The sequence below is a fragment of the Diaphorina citri genome, unplaced genomic scaffold (genome assembly GCF_000475195.1).
Source record: "Diaphorina citri unplaced genomic scaffold, Diaci psyllid genome assembly version 1.1 scaffold649, whole genome shotgun sequence".
Taxonomy (NCBI): domain Eukaryota; kingdom Metazoa; phylum Arthropoda; class Insecta; order Hemiptera; family Psyllidae; genus Diaphorina; species Diaphorina citri.
The window spans coordinates 24,867-47,995 of record NW_007378082.1 but is presented as its reverse complement, the minus strand read 5'-3'; the positions used below and the strand labels follow the sequence as shown (position 1 = coordinate 47,995).

General features: G+C 38.3%; 5 protein-coding genes and 1 pseudogene across 5 annotated transcripts in view; 5 read left to right on the top strand and 1 right to left on the bottom strand.

Annotated features, from left to right (window-relative positions):
• LOC103510842 overlaps positions 1-3,378 on the top strand; it is a 5,488-nt gene extending 2,110 nt beyond the window's left edge. The window contains exons 2-7 of the mRNA XM_017444755.1: positions 302-539; positions 1,518-1,650; positions 2,298-2,406; positions 2,540-2,751; positions 3,001-3,094; positions 3,295-3,378. Of these exons, the coding sequence (XP_017300244.1) occupies positions 302-539; positions 1,518-1,650; positions 2,298-2,406; positions 2,540-2,751; positions 3,001-3,094; positions 3,295-3,378 (870 nt within the window). The remainder of the gene's footprint in view (positions 1-301; positions 540-1,517; positions 1,651-2,297; positions 2,407-2,539; positions 2,752-3,000; positions 3,095-3,294) is intronic.
• Positions 3,379-4,847: 1,469 nt separating this feature from the next.
• Positions 4,848-12,420, top strand: LOC103510841 (sodium/calcium exchanger 1). The gene is made up of 9 exons (XM_026824795.1): positions 4,848-5,112; positions 5,348-5,482; positions 5,679-5,742; positions 7,072-7,075; positions 10,310-10,487; positions 10,790-11,001; positions 11,470-11,563; positions 11,764-11,905; positions 12,045-12,420. The coding sequence occupies exons 1-9, from the start codon at positions 4,858-4,860 to the stop codon at positions 12,389-12,391; spliced, it is 1,431 nt and encodes a 476-aa protein (XP_026680596.1). The 5' UTR covers positions 4,848-4,857; the 3' UTR covers positions 12,392-12,420.
• A 1,445-nt stretch (positions 12,421-13,865) lies between these two features.
• Positions 13,866-23,129, top strand: part of LOC103510837 — a 10,298-nt pseudogene continuing 1,034 nt past the window's right edge.
• On the top strand, positions 13,975-15,490 carry LOC103510840 (prohibitin-2). The gene is made up of 3 exons (XM_008475538.2): positions 13,975-14,417; positions 14,621-14,846; positions 15,155-15,490. The coding sequence occupies exons 1-3, from the start codon at positions 14,167-14,169 to the stop codon at positions 15,473-15,475; spliced, it is 798 nt and encodes a 265-aa protein (XP_008473760.1). The 5' UTR covers positions 13,975-14,166; the 3' UTR covers positions 15,476-15,490.
• LOC113468118 lies at positions 16,679-18,988 on the top strand. Its single transcript, XM_026824794.1, has 4 exons — positions 16,679-16,714; positions 16,809-16,904; positions 17,526-17,768; positions 18,974-18,988. The coding sequence occupies exons 1-4, from the start codon at positions 16,679-16,681 to the stop codon at positions 18,986-18,988; spliced, it is 390 nt and encodes a 129-aa protein (XP_026680595.1).
• The window catches only part of LOC103510838 (cytosolic endo-beta-N-acetylglucosaminidase 1-like), a 3,872-nt gene continuing 443 nt past the window's right edge, over positions 19,701-23,129 (bottom strand). Inside the window, exons 2-3 of the mRNA XM_008475537.3 lie at positions 22,209-22,263; positions 19,701-20,857 (exon numbers count right to left, since the gene is read on the bottom strand). Of these exons, the coding sequence (XP_008473759.1) occupies positions 19,905-20,857; positions 22,209-22,263 (1,008 nt within the window). The 3' untranslated portion in view covers positions 19,701-19,904. The remainder of the gene's footprint in view (positions 20,858-22,208; positions 22,264-23,129) is intronic.

Genomic DNA, 23,129 nt, shown 5'->3' with positions numbered 1-23,129 from the left:
TAATCTGTGTCCACACATAGTCGACACGACGACCGTCAATCGATGTCGACTGAAACCGTCCACATTGCCTCGACAACATAGATTCACCTCGTTGATCGACAGCCGGTCCACTATGTTTGGACACACCTTTAGAGATTTCAACTTGTTACTTTATCAATTTCAACTTTTCCCCATCCATGGCACAAGCTCTGCTTTTACGGATGGGTATATACCGTTTATATGAATTTTGTATGTTCTGATGTTGTAAAAATAATAAATGGAAACTTGATAAAAAAATAAATAAACTTCAATTTGCCCTCAGCTGTTCAAGGCCATAGCAGTACTCGCCCGATCTCGCCCACCCTCACCTGTCGAAGCTCCCAGCCTCTCCCAACACTCTCTGGACGCCAGTAGCTACCAAGGAGAAGAAGAAGAAGCGACCGAACAGGTCTATGTGGTTCCGGATGAGGTGTTTGCCGGATTGGTGAAGCCGGAGAATGTGCGGCCGGATGACAACACTGCGTTCTGGGAGTATCAGATGTTTGGGGAGTTCCGGATGGGTGAGTAGTAGGTTCTGGGTAACAGATGTTTGGGGAGCTCCAGATGGGTGAGTAGGTAGATTTTTTGAAAGGGTTTTTTTTAAGATGAGTGTTTCACCGCCGTTTTTATTTCGTAGCGATGAAACAACTGCTACATTGGACGCTTGTGGTCTGTTTCGTAGCATGCCCATCCCGTAGTATGCCTCTCATCAGATGGGCGAGAAGAGACACAATACTTCCCATTGAGGTGCTCGGTCAACACGAGAACACCAGAAAGTAACCCGTTGAAATATTTGCAATCGAAAAGAGCACCTACATACAATTTTTTGTCGATGGTGGGCATCGAACCCGGGACCTTTTTTCAATAAGCTTACGGACATCCCGTTCAGTTTACAAAACATATTAGTAGTTACAAAAGATTAGATCTTATCACAATTTGCCTTTTACAATATCACTTAGAGAGCAGACAAATAGATCAAGGACCACATCACCCGCTTTATTCCCTATGGACTGGAACCTTTGTAAAGGGAAAATTTCTCCCACGTTTGTGTTTGTCTTGCTAAGTTATAGGAATGTAAATATTATCCACACACAGTCGACGATCGTCGATCGACATCGACCGAAGCGATGGTCGATCGGCCAGGTGAATCTACCACGTACGTTGTCGAGGCAGTGTTGATAATTTCAGTCGACATCGATCGACGGCCGTGGACTATGTGTGGACACAACTTGAGATGTAAGCGCGTTACCACTAGGCACTAGGCTAACCGTGCCCCCAAGTAGTAGTAAGATCCCCATTTTAGCAAAAACTGCAGTTTACCATAGGCACCTATGTAGGTACATCACGTAGGTAACCTTGCATGGTGAGAACTTGGACGTATAATATAGGTAACTCTACATTCTTTATAATAACGCGGCGTTTAGTCTGTATCTACAATTCTACATAGGACTAATAAACAAATGAACAAACACTCTATTGTATTACCTATTACATTTCAGCCTATCACCAGAAAACTGCAGCTCATGCAGGATTCAGAGTTCACTTGACCAGAAAGTTTATTTTTGGGGTCCTCTATGATTGTGGACTGGAACCGGTTTTAGAAGATCTCTGCGCTTTACTAGCATACGCCCAGTCGGTCCAATGCTAGGAAGAATGGGATATGAATTTTTCGATAGATGCGTAGATAGAGATGCTGATGGTCAAAAGAGTAATCATTCTAATATCTCTTCTTGTAAGTCACAAAAGATCTAATCAGGTCACAGTGACAAAGGGCGTTTGTTATAGCCGATCTACCGATGGCCCTACTTATACCAATACCAACATCTCTTCTTACTCTTCTTGATAGCTTATGTAAATGGAGAAGATAGATGGATATGTAAATGATTATATTGTCATAGAACATTTTCCACTGGCTATCAAAAGTTCCAGGAGGGGCGAACGTCAATAATTCGCATTGGCCTGGGGCCTGTTATAATATTGGCCGCTTGGCCCGGCGCGTCGTGGCCAATATTAACATAGTATTTACGTCGAATAAAACAGTACCTACACCTAACCAATTAAATCCCGTATTAACATCATCATACTTCATATACCTACATTTCACCTAAAACTATAGGAATACCTTTCTCAAAGCGTCACCAGCAAATTTGCACCTATCAGTAAGATTGAAAAAATATTACCTAGCTATCTTCTGGAAGTTTATTAAACAGACAACTGTGTAGGTTTGTTAAACGGGTTAAACCTAATGTCTACTTATTGAATAATTTTTATTGTTTCAGACTTGTGAATGCTACCAACCATACAGCATTGTGGTATCAAATTGGAGCTGTTAGGAAATTCACGGGTGCCAAAAGAACCGAACCTGTGTTGAATCAAAGACTGCAAGAGGTATGTCAGGAAATACAACGATGAACCACCTATAGTTAGTTCCCTACATAATTCGTTTAAAGGTATTTCTATCAACATATAGATTCTGCAGGTACCTTATAATTAGATGTACCTATTTATTAATATCTTTCAGGTTTACAAAGTTTTGAACAAGAAAGACAAGGATAGCTTGGACAATAAAACTACAGACAAAGTTGAGACCACAACTGAGTTCAAGATTGAAACAAAAACCAACTATGCCATCATCGAGTTCCATGCTGTAACAGTGGCGGTCCGAGAAGATATTGGAAGTTTCAAAGTCGGTATTCTGAGACATGGGAATCTGCAGAATATCGCAAGAGTCAGGTAAGTCTTCATAGGTAACTACTAATCAGGTGCAGGAGTATCAACAACTCAACTTGAATGAACCGTTCTGCTAATCGGTGATAGGAGGTCCAACTATTTTTGGTTAATAAGGCAAGATGTGAGGTTTGGTGGTCAACATGGACTTGAACTGCTAAGTTACTCTTGTGTCGAATTTGTGACTTACCCTTTTCTTCGAAGACGAAGGTTTTTTTTTTGTTAAAAGTTCGGACTTACTTTTGGACATTTCAGAGTCGATTCAATAGATGGCTCCGCCAAACAAGGAAAGCGTTATCAGAAAGTGAATCAGACCGTTGTGTTCAAAGAAAATGAAACTGAAAAATTCGTGAGTATTTAACTACTTTTATAGCTATTATGCTTTTTGTATATGACCTCGAGTGCACAATACACAAATCTACTTGAACTTGACATGATAGTACCTAACATTATTTAGGCACTGCCTATGTACCTAATATGTATCTGATTTGATTATTCTGAAACTTACAACCTCCAACCCCTTATATTGATGTTGACTCTTTTACACAGGTAACCATTAGAATTATCAATGACGAGAAATGGGATCCAGTCGAGGAGTTCTTCCTCCGCCTGACACTTCGGCACACGTTTTAAAAAGGGCCAAAAAAGTTTTCCCCCCCCCCCCCCAAAAAAAAAAAAAAAAAAAAAAAAAAAAACCACTCAAGTCAATATCCAACGATGTGACGAACCTGCTAGTAATTCTGCTCAACCAACCAAATCAGTGCTTACGCTGGCACCTCCGCAAACCCTAGCTGTTACTTGCATAAGACCGTGAAAAAAGTACCTACCTACCTTTCCTTGAGAATAATAAAAAATCAAGAGCTCACTTTTATAAACCCAAACCTAGTACCGGTAACGAAGGCTTGATTAACGAAAAAATTGTAATGAAACGAAAAGTAGAGAAAAAACCGACACAGTAACTTACTGAATCAATAATCTGACATTGAATTCCAATGTTATCACACGTTGATTGATCATTTTATTATTATTCTTCTATTACTCATTTCTTGATGTATTGATTACTAGACATTGAATTCCAATGTTATCACACGTTGATTGATCATTTTATTATTATTCTTCTATTACTCATTTCTTGATGTATTGATTACTATAGTTAGTAGGTATTATGTTAAGCGTCACATTGCTCAGTACAACACGGTGCAGCAATGAGCAATGAAGTGAGCAATAGAATAGGTGCAGTGTGATTCTGTGATTAGGAGTCAAATGAGTCATTCGACCTCTGAACTGAATCCTGCAATGTCTAAGAACCAAGAAGAGATGACAGTCTCGCGTTTAATAGTAGTGACTCGAGAACAATGATTCAATAGTCTGCAAGTTCTGTCATAGGTAAGAAATAGGTCAAGGAATACTGAAAACTACAAGCATCCGCGTATGTTACACGGTATATGTAAGTACTTGAAATTTTCCGAGCTTTGGGTTTGGATGGCCAACAGCTGTATTGGATTGCGACAAGTTCTCAAAGACATCTTTTGCTAGTACCTACAAGTGGTCTTCCTCGTACATACTCGTACATTCTATGTTCTATCTTCAATACTCTTAAATCAGGTAGTGTGACATCTTCTGCTTCTCAAGAGAAATTTGTAGCAGTGTCTGCACGTCTGTCTACCACGCAGCCATCTCTACCCTCGCCGTGCTTCCTATATCAAGTCAATGTACCTATGCATTCAAATTACTTTCACTCATAGGTCCTTCTGCAATATTAGCTACTATTACTTCAGTCTCTGATAAGGAATCAATGTAAGTACTTCTTGATAGATAGGGTGAATCTGTCGCTCTCGTATAATTTACGCCAGAGTAACCAGATTTCCTTACGAAGTTCCTTTAATTCTTTCGTATTTGGAGAAATTTCTAAATACATTCGTCCCTTCAATTTTTATGTTCCAGGAGATGGGGCACGGAACCAATGTCTCATTATATCCCTGGGGACCACCAGACATTTGTCCCCCAGGGATCATTTTACCTCTGGTGGATGAAAGACTTTGGTCACTTATTCTTTCGTATTTGGAGAAATTTCTAAATACATTCGTCCCTTCAATTTTTATGTTCCAGGAGATGGGGCACGGAACCAATGTCTCATCATATCCCTGGGGACCACCAGACATTTGTCCCCCAGGGATCATTTTACCTCTGGTGGATGAAAGACTTTGGTCACTCACATCCCGAACCATTATCTACTTTGTGCTCCTGATTTATTTCTTTTTCGGGATTGCCATTCTGACGAGCGTCCTTTTGTCGGCGATCGAAGAGATTACGTCCACTACGAAGAAAGTTTATGTGTCCAAACCTGATGCCATTAAGAGTAAGAAGGTAAGTAACCGTCATTTCATATTTACCTACATCACCTGCACATATACATATGTACATAACAGCTAGTAGTAAGTATGAAATGTGCTTGTTGGATAGAAAATTGGCACCTTCCTTTCATATTTGGAGCTTTAAGCTATTGTAGGTGTCTCTCATGGAATGACAAAATTTGACTCATTGATGGGCAACAGCTTGATTGATTTTTTTGTTTATTCAACCCTTCCTTTCTTTTCTCCAGAATGGCAGCTTTAACTCCGTGGAATTCCTTGAAGAAGAACCAGAAATCGTGGAAGTTCGGATTTGGAACGATACAGTGGTCACGCTGGTACTTCTTGGCTTTGGTACGGCCGTCCCCGAAATTGTGCTCAGTATTGTAAGTATCCTTGTCAGTATTACTTCTGTAGCTAACAGGCACAGGTAGCATAGTATGTACGTGTTATAGGTATTGGCCTGTCTGATCATTTGACATCGCTCCCTATTTTCTACGGATAAATACCTAGATGTTAGCCTTTTTTACCCTCTGCAGTGAAAAACACCCTCAGGAAATTAAACGATCTCTTGAATTTCAGATGGAAATGTACTGGCACCACTTCGAGCCCGGCGTATTGTCCACAAGTACCATTGTGGGATCTTGTAAAAATTTTCACCCCCCCCCCAAAAAAAAAAAAAAAAAAAAAAAAAAAAAAAACCACTCAAGTCAATATCCAACGATGTGACGAACCTGCTAGTAATTCTGCTCAACCAACCAAATCAGTGCTTACGCTGGCACCTCCGCAAACCCTAGCTGTTACTTGCATAAGACCGTGAAAAAAGTACCTACCTACCTTTCCTTGAGAATAATAAAAAATCAAGAGCTCACTTTTATAAACCCAAACCTAGTACCGGTAACGAAGGCTTGATTAACGAAAAAATTGTAATGAAACGAAAAGTAGAGAAAAAACCGACACAGTAACTTACTGAATCAATAATCTGACATTGAATTCCAATGTTATCACACGTTGATTGATCATTTTATTATTATTCTTCTATTACTCATTTCTTGATGTATTGATTACTATATAGTTAGTAGGTATTATGTTAAGCGTCACATTGCTCAGTACAACACGGTGCAGCAATGAGCAATGAAGTGAGCAATAGAATAGGTGCAGTGTGATTCTGTGATTAGGAGTCAAATGAGTCATTCGACCTCTGAACTGAATCCTGCAATGTCTAAGAACCAAGAAGAGATGACAGTCTCGCGTTTAATAGTAGTGACTCGAGAACAATGATTCAATAGTCTGCAAGTTCTGTCATAGGTAAGAAATAGGTCAAGGAATACTGAAAACTACAAGCATCCGCGTATGTTACACGGTATATGTAAGTACTTGAAATTTTCCGAGCTTTGGGTTTGGATGGCCAACAGCTGTATTGGATTGCGACAAGTTCTCAAAGACATCTTTTGCTAGTACCTACAAGTGGTCTTCCTCGTACATACTCGTACATTCTATGTTCTATCTTCAATACTCTTAAATCAGGTAGTGTGACATCTTCTGCTTCTCAAGAGAAATTTGTAGCAGTGTCTGCACGTCTGTCTACCACGCAGCCATCTCTACCCTCGCCGTGCTTCCTATATCAAGTCAATGTACCTATGCATTTAAATTACTTTCACTCATAGGTCCTTCTGCAATATTAGCTACTATTACTTCAGTCTCTGATAAGGAATCAGTGTAAGTACTTCTTGATAGATGGTATTTTTACTGTTGTATCGAGCAAGTGCATTGAATGAGCATTGGATTTGTGTAATTTTCTGACCGGTAAGTTTTACCTCATGTCTTACCTACAAGTACATAGATAGTAAGGTAAGTACGGTAGGTCCCTTTACGTAAATAAGTGACAATGAACTTTTTTTTATCGTAATTTAGATAGTTTTATTAGCGTAGTACCCATACCGTAATACCTATATGTCTCTCGTACTCTCATCAGATGGGTGAGAAGAGACACAATACTTTTCGATTTAGGCGCTGTGAGTCAACACGAGAACACCAGAAAGTAACCCGTTGAAATATTTGCAATCGAAAAGAGCACCTACATACAATTTTTTGTCGATGGTGGGCATCGAACCCGGGACCTTTTTTCAATAAGCTTACGGACATCCCGTTCAGTTTACAAAACATATTAGTAGTTACAAAAGATTAGATCTTATCACAATTTGCCTTTTACAATATCACTTAGAGAGCAGACAAATAGATCAAGGACCACATCACCCGCTTTATTCCCTATGGACTGGAACCTTTGTAAAGGGAAAATTTCTCCCACGTTTGTGTTTGTCTTGCTAAATTATAGGAATGTAAATATTATCCACACATAGTCGACGATCGTCGATCGACATCGACCGAAGCGATGGTCGATCGGCCAGGTGAATCTACCACGTACGTTGTCGAGGCAGTGTTGATAATTTCAGTCGACATCGATCGACGGCCGTGGACTATGTGTGGACACAACTTGAGATGTAAGCGCGTTACCACTAGGCACTAGGCTAACCGTGCCCCCAAGTAGTAGTAAGATCCCCATTTTAGCAAAAACTGCAGTTTACCATAGGCACCTATGTAGGTACATCACGTAACCTTGCATGGTGAGAACTTGGACGTATAATACAGGGTGGTTCGTGATTTGCGAACCACGCTTATGTCTCAGAAACGGCTGGGAATTAAGGAATGAAATAAACGGCATCATGTAGATGAAATTTTGATGATTAAAATGGCTTTTTTTAAATTTGCAATTTTTTTTGCAAAACGGCCCATTTTTTGCCAAATATAGGTCACTCTTATGGGAACCCCCATTTTTTATTTAATTTTTGGAATCAGCATAAAATTTTAATTGAAAAAATGTATTCACTCGAAAAAATTTGCTCTACAAAAATTCTGTACAATGTGAGAAAGAAAAACAATTTCTTAATTCTTTCTTTAATTTTTGTATTATTCACTTAACAATTTCAACAACAATCAACAACAACAAACAAATTTATAAAAGCTGTTCAAAATGAGATCCATCTGTTTGTACACAGTAAGGCATTCTTCGCTCTAACTCAGGACCAACTGCGTTATTTATCATATTGTTGTTGTTGTTGTTGTTGTTGTTGTTGTTGTTGTTGTTGTTGTTGTTTTTGTTGTTGTTGTTGTTGTTGTTGTTGTTGGTGTTGTTGGTGTTGTTGGTGTTGTTGGTGTTGTTGGTGTCGTTGGTGTTGTTGGTGTTGTTGGTGTTGTTGGTGTTACTGTGTACAAACAAATGGATCTCATTTTGTTTATAAATAAATTTGTTTTATAAATTTGTTTGTTGTTGTTGATTGTTGTTGAAATTGTTAAGTGAATAATACAAAAATTAAAGAAAGAATTAAGAAATTGTTTTTCTTTCTCACATTGTACAGAATTTTTGTAGAGCAAATTTTTTCGAGTGAATACATTTTTTCAATTAAAATTTTATGCTGATTCCAAAAATTAAATAAAAAATGGGGGTTCCCATAAGAGTGACCTATATTTGGCAAAAAATGGGCCGTTTTGCAAAAAAAATTGCAAATTTAAAAAAAGCCATTTTAATCATCAAAATTTCATCTACATGATGCCGTTTATTTCATTCCTTAATTCTCAGCCGTTTCTGAGATATAAGCGTGGTTCGCAAATCACGAACCACCCTGTATAGGTAACTCTACATTCTTTATAATAACGCGGCGTTTAGTCTGTATCTCTACAATTCTACATAGGTAATAAACAAATGAACAAACACACTATTGTATTACCTACCTATTACATTTCAGCCTATCACCAGAAAACTGCAGCTCATGCAGGATTCAGAGTTCACTTGATCAGAAAGTTTATTTTTGGGGTCCTCTATGATTGTGGACCGGAACTGGTTTTAGAAGATCTCTGCGCTTTACTAGCATACGCCCAGTCGGTCCAATGCTAGGAAGAATGGGATATGAATTTTTTGATAGATGCGTAGATAGAGATACTGATGGTCAAAAGAGTAATCATTCTAATATCTCTTCTTGTAAGTCACAAAAGATCTTATCAGGTCGCAGTGACAAAGGGCGTTTGTTATAGCCGATCTACCGATGACCCTACTTATACCAATATCTCTTCTTGATAGCATATGTAAATGGAGAAGATAGATGGATATGTAAATGGAGAAGATAGATGGATATGTAAATGATTATATTGTCATAGAACATTTTCCACTGGCTATCAAACGTTCCAGGAGGGGCGAACGTCAATAATTCCCATTGGCCTGGGGCCTGTTAATATTGGCCGCTTGGCCCGGCGCGTCGCGGCCAATATTAACATAGTATTTACGTCGAATAAAACAGTACCTACACCTGACCAATTAAATCCCGTATTAACATCATCATACTTCATATACCTACATCTCATCTAAAACTATAGGAATACCTTTCTTAAAGCGTCACCAGCAAATTTGCACCTATCAAATATCAATAGTTCATGACATCACTAGGATTATTCACCAATGCTATGGTCCTGACGGTGACATCATGCTGAGCTATAAAGGAGACGCATAAAATAGGTATACCAAAACAATTTTATTTTGGAATATAAAGAATTCGTGAGCTTTAGGTCACATAGGCTGACGGTGACATCATGCTGAGCTATAAAGGAGACGCATAAAATAGGTATACCAAAACAATTTTATTTTGGAATATAAAGAATTCGTGTTCGTGAGCTTTAGGTCATATAGAATGATCTAATCTTGGGCTCTAACCCATGCAAGGCACTATTATTTAGGTGGGTGTTCTCAGCTCAAGTCAAGGTTTAGATTTCTGAGGAACACTGATGAGCGGGAAGGTGTAGCTCTAGTGACAGTGGTGTAGAACCTAATCTAATTGAGAAATTCCTGAGCTCTTGGGTTCCAAAGTCTGTTGTTTATTCTAGGTAATAATCCTGGACTAACGCCGAATTTTCTGTACCATGGGTGTTCTCAGCTCAAGTCAAGGTTTAGATTTCTGAGGAACACTGATGAGCGGGAAGGTGTAGCTCTAGTGACAGTGGTGTAGAACCAAATCTAATTGAGAAATTCCTGAGCACCTGAGCTCTTGGCTTCCAACGTCTGTTGTTTATTCTAGGTAATAATCCTGGACTAACGCCGAATTTTCTGTACTATGCTAAGATTGAAAAAATATTACCTAGCTATCTTCTGGAAGTTTATTAAACAGACAACTGTGTAGGTTTGTTAAACGGGTTAAACCTAATGCCTACTTATTGAATAATTTTTATTGTTTCAGACTTGTGAATGCTACCAACCACACAGCATTGTGGTATCAAATTGGAGCTGTTAGGAAATTCACGGGTGCCAAAAGAACCGAACCTGTGTTGAATCAAAGACTGCAAGAGGTATGTCAGGAAATACAACGATGAACCACCTATAGTTAGTTCCCTACATAATTCGTTTAAAGGTATTTCTATCAACATATAGATTCTGCAGGTACCTTATAATTAGATGTACCTATTTATTATTTCTGCCAAAAGAACCGAACCTGTGTTGAATCAAAGACTGCAAGAGGTATGTCAGGAAATACAACGATGAACCACCTATAGTTAGTTCCCTATATAATTCGTTTAAACGTATTTCTATCAACATATAGATTCTGCAGGTACCTTATAATTAGATGTACCTATTTATTAATATCTTTCAGGTTTACAAAGTTTTGAACAAGAAAGACAAGGATAGCTTGGACAATAAAACTACAGACAAAGTTGAGACCACAACTGAGTTCAAGATTGAAACAAAAACCAACTATGCCATCATCGAGTTCCATGCTGTAACAGTGGCGGTCCGAGAAGATATTGGAAGTTTCAAAGTCGGTATTCTGAGACATGGGAATCTGCAGAATATCGCAAGAGTCAGGTAAGTCTTCATAGGTAACTACTAATCAGGTGCAGGAGTATCAACAACTCAACTTGAATGAACCGTTCTGCTAATCGGTGATAGGAGGTCCAACTATTTTTGGTTAATAAGGCAAGATGTGAGGTTTGGTGGTCAACATGGACTTGAACTGCTAAGTTACTCTTGTGTCGAATTTGTGACTTACCCTTTTCTTCGAAGACGAAGGTCGCAAGAGTCAGGTAAGTCTTCATAGGTAACTACTAATCAGGTGCAGGAGTATCAACAACTCAACTTGAATGAACCGTTCTGCTAATTGGTGATAGGAGGTCCAACTATTTTTGGTTAATAAGGCGAGATGTGAGGTTTGGTGGTCAACATGGACTTGAACTGCTAAGTTACTCTTGTGTCGAATTGGTGACTTACCCTTTTCTTCGAAGACGAAGGTTTTTTTTTTTGTTAAAAGTTCGGACTTACTTTTGGACATTTCAGAGTCGATTCAATAGATGGCTCCGCCAAACAAGGAAAGCGTTATCAGAAAGTGAATCAGACCGTTGTGTTCAAAGAAAATGAAACTGAAAAATTCGTGAGTATTTAACTACTTTTATAGCTATTATGCTTTTTGTATATGACCTCGAGTGCACAATACACAAATCTACTTGAACTTGACATGATAGTACCTAACATTATTTAGGCACTGCCTATGTACCTAATATGTATCTGATTTGATTATTCTGAAACTTACAACCTCCAACCCCTTATATTGATGTTGACTCTTTTACACAGGTAACCATTAGAATTATCAATGACGAGAAATGGGATCCAGTCGAGGAGTTCTTCCTCCGCCTGACACTTCTGAACAAAAGTGCTGACATGGTCAAACTAGGTGGTCTCAATATCATGGAAGTCACCATCATTGATGACGATGGTAAGTCATATGAAAATATAAAAAAGATTAGTGGAGATCAATAGTAAGCCTTAAAAATTAAAAAGTAATAGTGTGGAAATAAACAGTTCTATCTATCCGCACATCTTCACTAAATAATTTTAATCTTTCTACTTCCTAGATCCTGGCATCATCCAGTTTGAGAAGCGTGGCTACTTGGTAAAGGAAAGCTCCGGTGTTGTGGCCATTCCGATTCTCCGAACTTCTGGATCCGATGGCGATGTTTCCGTCAAGTGGAAAACTGTCGACAAAACAGCCATCAGTTCACGAGATTATAAGGGCGGTAGTGGAGTTATCACATTCAAACACGGAGAAGTACGCAGAGTACTCGAGATTCCTATCATTGATGATCTCAAGCCGGAGAAGGATGAATATTTCGAGGTCAAATTGAGTGAACCTACCGGAGGAGCGAAAATAGGGGTCGTTAACCATTGTGCCGTTACTATTACCAACGATGATGGTAAGTAGTATTATCAAGGAAGTAGGAATCTCATCCAAGATGTAATCCACACAACACACAAACTTGTCTCAGGACCTTAGATTTAGCCCAAAGTCGCACAAACTTAACACCGAGCTCAAAGATTCAATAATTTAATATGCAGAGTTAAGAGAGGATGCACAAGATAGAGAAAAGTGGAGAAAGTTGTACTGATACCTGTCCTTGGACAGATTTACAAGTATAAATATATATTTCTTTAAATTAACACTTTCTTTGTTCGCATTAAATAAATGGACAAAAATTATACCTACTTTATTTTTAAGACTGACACTCAAGTTAAATTCTCCAAGTTGTTCTTTTTTTCTTCCGGTTAACAGGTAGATATAGAAATAAGGACCTAAAATCCACCCAATACACGCCTATTGCCTACCTACCTATTAGTAGATACCTACAGAATACAGATAACTCTAAATTAAGTAATAGATACCTATGTAGGTATTATGAATTTAAAATATGTAGGTAGTTATTCTTACCTTACCAAGAGGCCGAGTGGATTGGAACACATCAGACATCACACACGCCGAGACCCGAGACACTCCATTTTTGTCAATGTTAACCTAGCCCTGGCGATCAATTTAATTTGAAGAAACCATTTAGTGATGAAAAATTAAATAATGTAATGAAACAATAGAAGATACCTACCTATTTTAAGTTCCATACCTCGGCTGGGATTGAACCCACGCCCTCCTGTTTACCAGGCGAGCGCCTTGACCACTACACCACCGAGGTAGGTTAGCGCCTACCTCGGTGGTGTAGCGCCTAGATACCTACAGGATACAGATAACTCTAAATTTTATTAAGTAATAGATACCTAGGTATGTAGGTATTATGAATTTAAAATATGTAGGTAGTTATTCTTACCTTACCGAGGGGCCGAGTGGATTGGAACACATCAGATATCACACACGCCGAGACCCGAGACACTCCATTTTTGTCAATGTTAACCTAGCCCTGGCGATCAATTTAATTTGAAGACACCATTTAGTGATGAAAAATTAAATAATGTAATGAAACAATAGAGGATACCTACCTATTTTAAGTAAATTTTACACAAAAGGAGAACAAACTCTAGTAGGTAAATGGTTAAAAATAAAAACACGTGTCGAGCTCGAGCTACTTTAACGGACACCACCACGCCACTGATAACCTCCCCTCCATGATCCATCCCTTCAAGTCTGGGATGAAATAATGCGCTAACTTCACAACATAGGTTTTGAGTACCCCTGGATTTGCCTGTTTTGTAGGAGAACAAACTCTAGTAGGTAAATGGTTAAAAATAAAAACACGTGTCGAGCTCGAGCTACTTTAACGGACACCACCACGCCACTGACAACCTCCCCTCCATGATCCATCCCTTCAAGTGTGGGATGAAATAATGCGCTAACTTCACAACATAGGTTTTGAGTACCCCTGGATTTGCCTGTTTTGTTTTGTTTCACTGCAAAAGTCGCCAATTTCACTTTGTACGAATAAAAACCGAAGAGAATTTTTTATCACGTGAAAATTGAAGAAAATCAATTTACTTCATTTATCATTATCATTTTCCTATCAGTTTTTCGATTACGGACTGTGGAAGGTAATAAAAGGTCGTGTCGGTGTTCCAGTAATTAGTAGAAACAGGAACCATTTTCTTGTGCTCTACTGTCAGCGCAAAAGAATTTAACCTCAAGCTGCTGCTGATTTCTAGTTTCTTATGCAATAAATTTTCCATAGCTTTCCTGTGCTTATAACCGATATATAAACGATGGCTCAGAGCAAATTAAACGATTTCGCCGGTAGATTTGGCAAAGGTCCCAAAGGAGTTGGTGTAGGCTTGAAGCTAGCAGCTTTAGCAGGAGCAGCAGCCTATGGTGTCAGTCAATCCATGTTCACAGTGGAAGGTGGTCACAGAGCCATCATGTTCAGTAGAATTGGAGGTGTTCAGAATAATGTGTTTGCTGAGGGGCTCCATTTCAGACTACCCTGGTTCCAGTACCCAATCATCTATGATATCAGGTAGGTATAACCTTCAGTACTTGATAGTTACGGATATGGTATTTGAAACAATCCTAAAGTAGATGGTTCTAAGACAGTTGATTTTTACCAACATTCTGTAGCTTTATTTAAAGCTCTCTCCACCTCCACCCTTTTCTTAACTGCCTGTGTAACTTAAGAGAAGCTTTTGTTAACGGGATTCTGTTTTGTTTACTTTCTTTCAGATCTCGACCAAGAAAAATATCTTCCCCTACTGGATCCAAAGATTTGCAGATGGTTAATATATCTTTGAGAGTGTTGGCTAGACCTGATGCTAGTAAATTACCCAAAGTATACCAACACCTGGGATTGGACTTTGACGAGAAAGTTTTGCCTTCCATTTGCAATGAAGTTCTCAAGTCAGTAGTGGCCAAATTTAATGCTTCTCAGTTAATCACACAGAGACAACAGGTTAGTTTATTAATTTCTAAAATAAATGTCCAAGCCATAACTCTTGGATTACTTGGATCATTTGGATTTGGGTTTTTAGCCACCTTGGTCTTAGCCTTGAATATAAACCAGCTTGTTACTTAATGGTCTTTTCTTATCTCTGAATAAGTTTCAGTTGGCTAGATATCCTTTGCTATTGTATGCTGCTTAACACAATCTTAAACTCCCAACATACAATATTCACTAGTCCAGGTGTTTAATTTGATACAAAAGGTATGAATTTGTTATTATATGGACACAATTTATCAACTTCTGAACTTTTCCTCCAGGTTTCCCTGCTTGTCAAAAGTCAACTCATCGAGAGAGCTAAAGATTTCAACATCATTCTGGATGACGTGTCCATCACTGATCTCAGCTTCGGTAAAGATTACACTGCTGCCGTAGAAGCCAAACAAGTTGCTCAGCAAGAAGCACAGAGAGCTGTGTTTGTTGTGGAGAGAGCCAAACAAGAGAAACAACAGAAAATTCTGCAGGCTGAAGGAGAAGCTGAGGCTGCCAAAAAGTTGGGTCTGGCAGTGGGTCAAAACCCTGGGTACTTGAAACTAAGGAAGATCAGAGCAGCCCAGAACATTGCTCACACTGTAAGTTAATAGTGATTCATATGTGTAAAGCACCTGATTGGACAATAAATAAATAAAAATAGTGATTCATATTCAGCCACTTATAACCACAGTTGGGCTCTAATATTGGAAATCAAAGTTGAAAAGGATAAATTTACCCAAGTACCCAATCAGCATGACTATTAACTACTTTATGTGCTGTAAGAAAAAAAGCTGATTATTTATCAATAAAAAAAGAGGAAGATGAGATAAAAAAGAGGAAAAAATTGAAGTCATTTTTTTTTTTTTTAACTACTCATCTGAATTATTCTGACCCCCACCCAGCCGAACAAGCTTGATATGAGTAATTCTAACCATTTCATGACCAAGTGTTTTCTTCAATCAAGTTCCTAAGTGATTTTTTTTTAGTAAAGGATACAGAGAGTTGCTGGATGCTACATTTTGGAGTTGTACTTTCAATTGATTGACTTGATTGGAATATTGTTTCAATTGAACTCGTATTCTTGCAGATATCCTTGAGTATTCATCACTGTTTTTGGGCTGGTTATTTCTTTGTTGAAGAGTTTCTACAATGGTTTGATACAGCTTTTCACATGTATTGTATTCAGCCAACCTGTGAATCCATTCAGACAATAGGTAGGTATAAGAATATATATTTTTTTTTTAATTTATATTTATTAAAAAACTATATTTATTTTTTTTTTTATTATTTATTTATAATAATTTTAAAAGTAAAACTTATTATAAAATTAAATAATAAATAAAAATGTCCTTCCTGTGATTTTCTAAATCTGGGTGTAATGTAAACACAGTAGGTGAGTGCACAACTACAGCAGTGACGATGGACCATCACAGAAAAAAATATCTACTCATTTTCTCTTGGGTCAATACTAGGCAAGGAACAATGGTCAGCTCTCCATTGTGGATGCTTACTAAGTCTTCAGTACAACCCAACTTGTGCAATATTTAATGCCAGTGGGACACAGCTTTACAGAGGTAATTTATTAGATCTAAGGGGGTGTATAATGTAACACAATAACCTCAAGTTCTACTTACCAAGGATCACTGTTGTCTATCAGAACTAGAGACATTGTGTTGTTTCAGTTAAAGGTAGAATTCTACCTTCTGCTTTCCCAAATGGTTGGTCACTTAAATAAGAGGATGATAGGTGTTCTAACTATCTATGAGCTTCTTTGTCTAGATATCCAAGTCACTCAACCTCATTGTAGGTGGATGGGTTTCCTTGTATTTGTCTGCGTCAATCAAAAGGTAACTGCTAACTCTGGTAATTTCTCAAATGTATAAATCAAAGTTCACAGGTCGAGTTCAAGTGTTCGAGAACTTTTTGGTTTTTGGACTTTAGCGGCTACACTATGTGCAGGCCGGGGGCCAGAATCAAACCCAGGACTATTTCCTACTCGACGTCACCAATGGGATACTATGGATACGTGGCCTTCAGGTGAGTATCCGGCCCGAAGGGCCAAAATATTTCGAAATCCGGCCCGAAGGACCAAAAGTTTTCAAAATCTGGCCCGAAGGACCAAAAATTTTCACGCCTTCCATTCTTTCTTTCAGACATTGGACCCGAAGAACTATTCTTCCTTTCAAATATTGGGTCCAGAGGACCAAAACTCGAAGAACCAAATGTTTTCAAATGCGTTTCGAAGGTCCAAATTTTTTTCACGCCTTCCATTCTTTCCTATCTCTTCTTTCTTTCAGACATTAGGCCCGAAGGACCAAAAGTTTTCAAAATCCGGCCCGAAGGACCAAAAGTTTTCAAAATCCGACTCGAAGGACCAAAAATTTTCTTCACGCCTTCCATTCTTTCCTATCTCTTCTTTCTTTCAGACATTAGGCCCGAAGGACTATTCTTCCTTTCAAATATCGGGTCCGAAGGACTAAAAGTTTTCAAAAGCCATCCCAAAGGATCAAAAGTTTTCTAAAGCCATCCCAGAGGATCAAAAGTTTTCTAAAGCCATCCCAGAGGATCAAAAGTTTTCTTAGTCCGTCCTTAAGGGTCAACACTTTTTAAAATCCGGCCCGATTGACCATTTTTTTTCTTTACTTTCCCATTCCCCAGGTGAACATCATCATCGTGCCCGAGCACATCTACCTCTCGTCGGGCGATCCCGTTCCCGTGGACGAGGGCGGCAACATCACCCTCCTGCCGTCACTTCTGCCGCTGCTGTCTCCGTACTACGCTAACCGGGTCACAGAGTACCGCATCATCCGACAGGCGCGACACGGCGCGGTTTATTTTTCGTCGAACAAGGTGGCCATCATGCGGTGCACGCCCCAGCAGCTCCAGGCCGGACTCATTCAGGTGAGTGATAAAATAAAAAAGTAAACAAGCTGGGTCCGTCCCTCCGGGAATTTTTTGTGCATATGGTCGCGCTTCGCACTCCCTTGTTTAAGGTCGCGCTGCGCGCTGCTGGGGCTTCGCGCGGTTGTGCATGCAGTCGCGCTTCGCGCTCCCGGGGCTTCGCAGGATTGAGCATAGGGTCGCGCTTCGCGCTCCCTTTTTTACGGTCGCGCTGCGCGTTCACGGGGCTTCGCGGTTGTGCATGCTCCCTATTACTACATAATATATGTACATTGTACCTACATACTTTCATGTAATGATTTAAAATCAAGTCTAGAACCCGTTCTTCCTTTATTCCTTTCCTAATAACTACCAATATAATGCTTAAGTCACCCATCCATCCATTGGCCTTGCTCGGCGTAGCTGAACATAGATGACGCTGAAACCGGTCTTAAATTAACGACTTTTTATGAATTTATTTAATTTAGACATCCTTTGTAAATAATATTTTACTTAAGTTATGTTTAACAATGGATAGTGCAAATATCTACAAAGTAGATGAAACGAGTCAGGATAGTAAGAATTGTAAGTATCCATTGTTGAAAAGCAAAGTTTTCCCTATCCGTGGCACAAGCTCTGCTTATACGGATGGGTTTTGTCTGCGTCAATCAAAAGGTAACTGCTAACTCTGGTAATTTCTCAAATGTATAAATCAAAGTTCACAGGTCGAGTTCAAGTGTTCAAGAACTTTTTGGTTTTTGGACTTTTTGGTAATTAGGGATGGGTAAATATTCTCTGAGTCGATTCAAAGAGTCGAATATTTCAAAAGAATCGTGAATCGCGATTCTTAAATTCAAAGAATCGCGATTCTTTGAAGAGTCGCGATTCTTTGAAGAGTCGAGGTTGTACCTACGTTGCCGTGCCATGTACAACTACAATTTTAGTTGTTTTTAGTTTTGTTTTTTCATTCCCCATTTTAGTCTCCCCCGCCTACAAAAGAATCGCGATTCTTTTAGAGTCGATTCTTTGAGTCGAATATTTGAAAAGAATCGAATCGTGGTATTCGAATATTCAAAAAGAGTCGAATATCCCATCCCTATTGGTAATATTCTAATATTTGAAAAATGCCGCCTTTTCCAAAACTGATTATAAAAAGGCTCGTCCAGAAAACCGATCCATGCCCTTTTTACAATCTGGCAACAATGCATTGTTCTTTTTTCTGACAGGTGCGGAAGCGATAACTTCACACACAACTTTCCTTCTAAAATCGATAACTTCACTTTCATCAGATCACGGCGGATTGGCGGTTAACTGGAAAATTTGAAACTTGATTTTTTAATATAAGATTTTCCGTTTTAATTTTTAATCCTTTTATCTTTTGAGGCGAGGCGAGAACGCAAACTTTCCTTCTAAAATCGATAACTTCACTTTCATCAGATCACGGCGGATTGGCGGTTAACTGGAAAATTTGAAACTTGATTTTTTAATAAAAGATTTTCCGTAGGATAAGGAAAGTCGTGTGATGTTCACACCAGATTTTTAATCCTTTTATCTTTTGAGGCGAGGCGAGAACGCAAGATTAATAGGATTTCTTTCATTTTTTCACAAGGTAGGTACCTAGGTATTTCGAAATTTTACATTTATTTCGTATAAAAAAGTAGGAAAGTCTGTTCAGTGTTTCTTTATCCTTCACCATCTTAAGATTCTTCAGTGTTCAGTGTTTCATACCAGTGATCTGAGAAATCGGTTTTTATCTTCCGTCCGTTATATTTCAGTGATCTGACAAAGTGACAAATCGGAATTTTGGTTCGTCTATGCTCCAGACCCAGAGATGCAGAGATACCTATCATGTTATCAAGGAAGGAGGATTCTAAATTTCTGACCATGTGGATCAGTGGTCACTCAGTGGCTTAAGTGCCTAGGAATAAGTCCTAGGCACTTAAGCTGAAGGAGTAAGTTTATTGATTAAATTTTATTTTTATTTTACATTACTTACATAATTACAAAGAGATAATGAAAACTATCTATTTACATAGGTACATATTTCTTTATCATTTAAGTAAGGAGGTAGGTATCCTTCTTCCTGTATTTCTCTCTCTCTCTCTCTCCTGAATTTGAAGAGTCCTCATCAATCCATCATACATAACTATGGCCTGTTCAAACATCAGTGACAATTTTGAGTTCGCCAAGCAACAGGTCTAAAGTTTCAGAAGCAAATGTCATCCTTATTTGTGTTACAAATCCTTTGTATTTAGGGCAAATGTTAAAAACTCTAACATCCCACGTATCCTTAAACCAAATAAGTTTCTTATGTTGCTTATGGCTAGCGTTGGAGTATTCTGGTTCATAAATAATAGTGCTACTGAAGTCTTGTAACTCATTGTCATTGGTTTTCTCTTCTTTTTTTAAAATGAACTTGTGCTTTTGCTCCTGAGGGCCTTCACTCTCATAAAGAACAGAAATACTGTAGTCATAGGTTGTACTACATTTGGTTGCTATGGTTAGTTTGAACTCTTTTTGAACTTTAACATGTGTTAGTAGTAAAATATGATCTTTGTTTTGCTCAGATTGCCTTAATTTTAAACATCCGGTGCCATTAAACCCATCTTCATATTCGAACTCGTGTGTTGAATTGGTCTGTATTGATTGTTTGGACAAATTATAGTGCACAGCATTTTCTACTTTTCGGCCATTTTCATATTGAAACTTTCCATATCCGTTATTGAACGTGGTATTCAAAGTCTTGTCCACAACCAGTACGTTGGTGTACAAATAAGGCTTCAACTTGGACCAGAATAAAAGTTCTCTCTCATGGAATGATTCAGTCTCTTGTTTTGTCTCGTGAGTCCAGCCATGTCCAAATATTGCTGCTGACAAGTCGAATTTTCTGACCTTTTCCATTGCTAGATCACAATTGAAACCTCCACCTCCAAAACAACCTCTGCCGAACACATCCACTCCCACGTATACGTCATGCTTTCTGACCCCTGCGTTTTGTAAACTTTTTTGTAAGGTTTCGTCTGTCCAGTTGTAGTTGAGGAAAATCCCGTCGCTATACTTGAAGAAATCTTTGTTTGATTCATTCAGTTCATTCTGCCACTTCAGTTCACCTGTAAATTACAATGTCCAAGAATATGAAAGGAAATTTAATGGTTTTTGTATTTTTTTGAAGAACAGGGTTGAAGAGAAATCCCTTTTCTTTCGAATTTCCTTACAAAAATAAATAAAATTACTTAGATACTATTAAATAGTTCGGTACCTATTCAAGTAAGTTTTTAGGTAGGTACGGCCGAAATGTCAGCGTATTCATCTTACTGACGGCCTGGATTGCTTATATTGTTTGTAGCGTGCTCAACGCGTACGGATACCTCCGGGTTAATTATTATTAAACAACCCTTCCTCTTGCCGCGTATCACGGCCGAAATGTCAGCGTGTTCATCTTACTGACGGCCTGGATTGCTTATATTGTTTGTAGCGTGCTCAACGCGTACGGATACCTCCGTGTTAATTATTATTAAACAACCTTCCCTCTTGCCGCGTATCTACGTATACAGATGTTAACCTCCTCTGGAAGATTTTCATTTTCTGTGCGTCCATAAACAGCATTTGTAAGAGGCTGGGACTTGCTAATTATTATTGGATTAACACAGGATCTACGCTGTAGTCCATGGGGATTAATCTTAGTGATGAGGTATGGCTTGATCCGGGATAAATCTTAGTTCGGTATTATTCGGATTGGTAAGTTTCCGAGAAATCTCGTATCGAGATATTTTTGTAGAATTGGTAAATGGAAGGCTTTCGGCTTTCTGTTCGTCTCTCTTTAACGCGTTGTCATACTCAATACCTCTGATGTATCTACCTACCCATATGACGAATAAAATTCCGTCCTTTTACCACTCGTAATTTAAGTATTTTTTTTTCTATATTTTTTGGTGCTCACCTTATCTTACCTATTATATCCTTTCGTCTTATTAATTTTACTTAGTATCTAAGTGCCTATTATTGTTATAAATAGGTAAGTAAGATACTCGTATCCGTATCTACTCCTTAAACCTAAAGTTTTACCGATGTCGGAACTACATATTAAGCAGTAGGCAGTAGGTAAAGTCTAATTTTCTAATAAGAAACAGAAAAAGTAAAAACTTCAGAATAGATTTGTTCATCAATCACTTGTGACAATATTTTTCATGAATTTTCAGATATTATCTAAATATCTACCTGACTTTTTTTAAATTTATTTTTACCTACCTAGATGTATAATTTTGTACCTTTATATTTTCTATTTAACTATAAAGAAGTTCAAAAGTGCACTATTTTTTAAGAGAAGCCAAAATAAGCATGTTTCACTTTAACCGCTTGAAAACGCACTTTCGTTTTGTCTCCCGTTTAGTCCCATGAGTTTGGAATCACAACACTTCAATCGCGTAATAAAGTAGGGTGTGAACTTCCCTACCTAGGTACCTTCCCCTCCAACAGTCACCGCACCACCACCACAGGCAATTTCATCGAGCTCGAGCTGTGCACACAAAATAAAAATTGGTAAATGATGATCTCAAACACAAGAGGAAAACACATTTTAAATGAATTTTATCCATCCATAGGAGATAAACAAAGTAATGTAATAAATTAAAAAGTAGTGATTTACCACAGGAAGTTTAATTTAAACTAGCGGTCCCGATCCAAATTGTAAACTGTTTTTACTCACAGAGCCCAGAGCCGCACAACACTACAGACTACACACAGGTTAGGTGAGCCGGGAGAACCATTCATTCCATTCTTATTGATGGATGTATAAAATTTAAGTATTATGGGAGTATGATCCCATAGATAATGAATTAAATCTCAATAGACATAAGACATCCCATAGATGGATTATCCATCCATCCCGTTTTCCGCATGAAGCCACCCTAAAATCAGGAATAAACAGATTCATGGACAATCGGACCATTTGTTGAACCTCTCCACAGTTTAACTGTCAGAATTTCATCCATATTAAAAACGAGTGTAAATTAAACTCTTACGCTGGTGTTTATTTTCACAATTAAGACTACCTTATATATAAATATGAAATGTAGACAGGATACCCTGTCCATAGTCATTCTGTGAAGAGGTGAAAAGAAGAATAATAGAGAGAATGACGTATACTATACGAAACCATCTATAGGCTATTATAATGGACATCGTAAAATAATAAAGGAAGCTAAAGAAGGTATTAAGAAGACAATTGTCCATCTTTTATCGGGGTTGGTCCGAAGAACTACCAAAAGTTATACGAAGAAAGAAGAGGATGAGAAGTGTTTAAGAGTAATCGCATAAAACAGGCTGGTGAATAAAAGGTAAATTAAGTTACGCTGGGTAGTCCATTAACAATGTAAACATTTC

Bases quoted from the DNA above. Each gene is read 5' to 3' on its own strand.
- LOC113468118 (XM_026824794.1), top strand. From the start codon at position 16,679: ATGGGTTTCCTTGTATTTGTCTGCGTCAATCAAAAG. The intron at 16,715-16,808 runs GTAACTGCTAAC...TTTGGACTTTAG, and splicing joins TTGTCTGCGTCAATCAAAAG to CGGCTACACTATGTGCAGGC. The intron at 16,905-17,525 runs GTGAGTATCCGG...CCCATTCCCCAG, and splicing joins TATGGATACGTGGCCTTCAG to GTGAACATCATCATCGTGCC.
- LOC103510841 (XM_026824795.1), top strand. From the start codon at position 4,858: ATGGGGCACGGAACCAATGTCTCATCATATCCCTGGGGACCACCAGAC. The intron at 5,483-5,678 runs GTAAGTATCCTT...CTTGAATTTCAG, and splicing joins CCGAAATTGTGCTCAGTATT to ATGGAAATGTACTGGCACCA. The intron at 11,564-11,763 runs GTGAGTATTTAA...TCTTTTACACAG, and splicing joins AAAATGAAACTGAAAAATTC to GTAACCATTAGAATTATCAA.
- LOC103510840 (XM_008475538.2), top strand. From the start codon at position 14,167: ATGGCTCAGAGCAAATTAAACGATTTCGCCGGTAGATTTGGCAAAGGT. The intron at 14,418-14,620 runs GTAGGTATAACC...ACTTTCTTTCAG, and splicing joins CCAATCATCTATGATATCAG to ATCTCGACCAAGAAAAATAT. The intron at 14,847-15,154 runs GTTAGTTTATTA...CTTTTCCTCCAG, and splicing joins TAATCACACAGAGACAACAG to GTTTCCCTGCTTGTCAAAAG.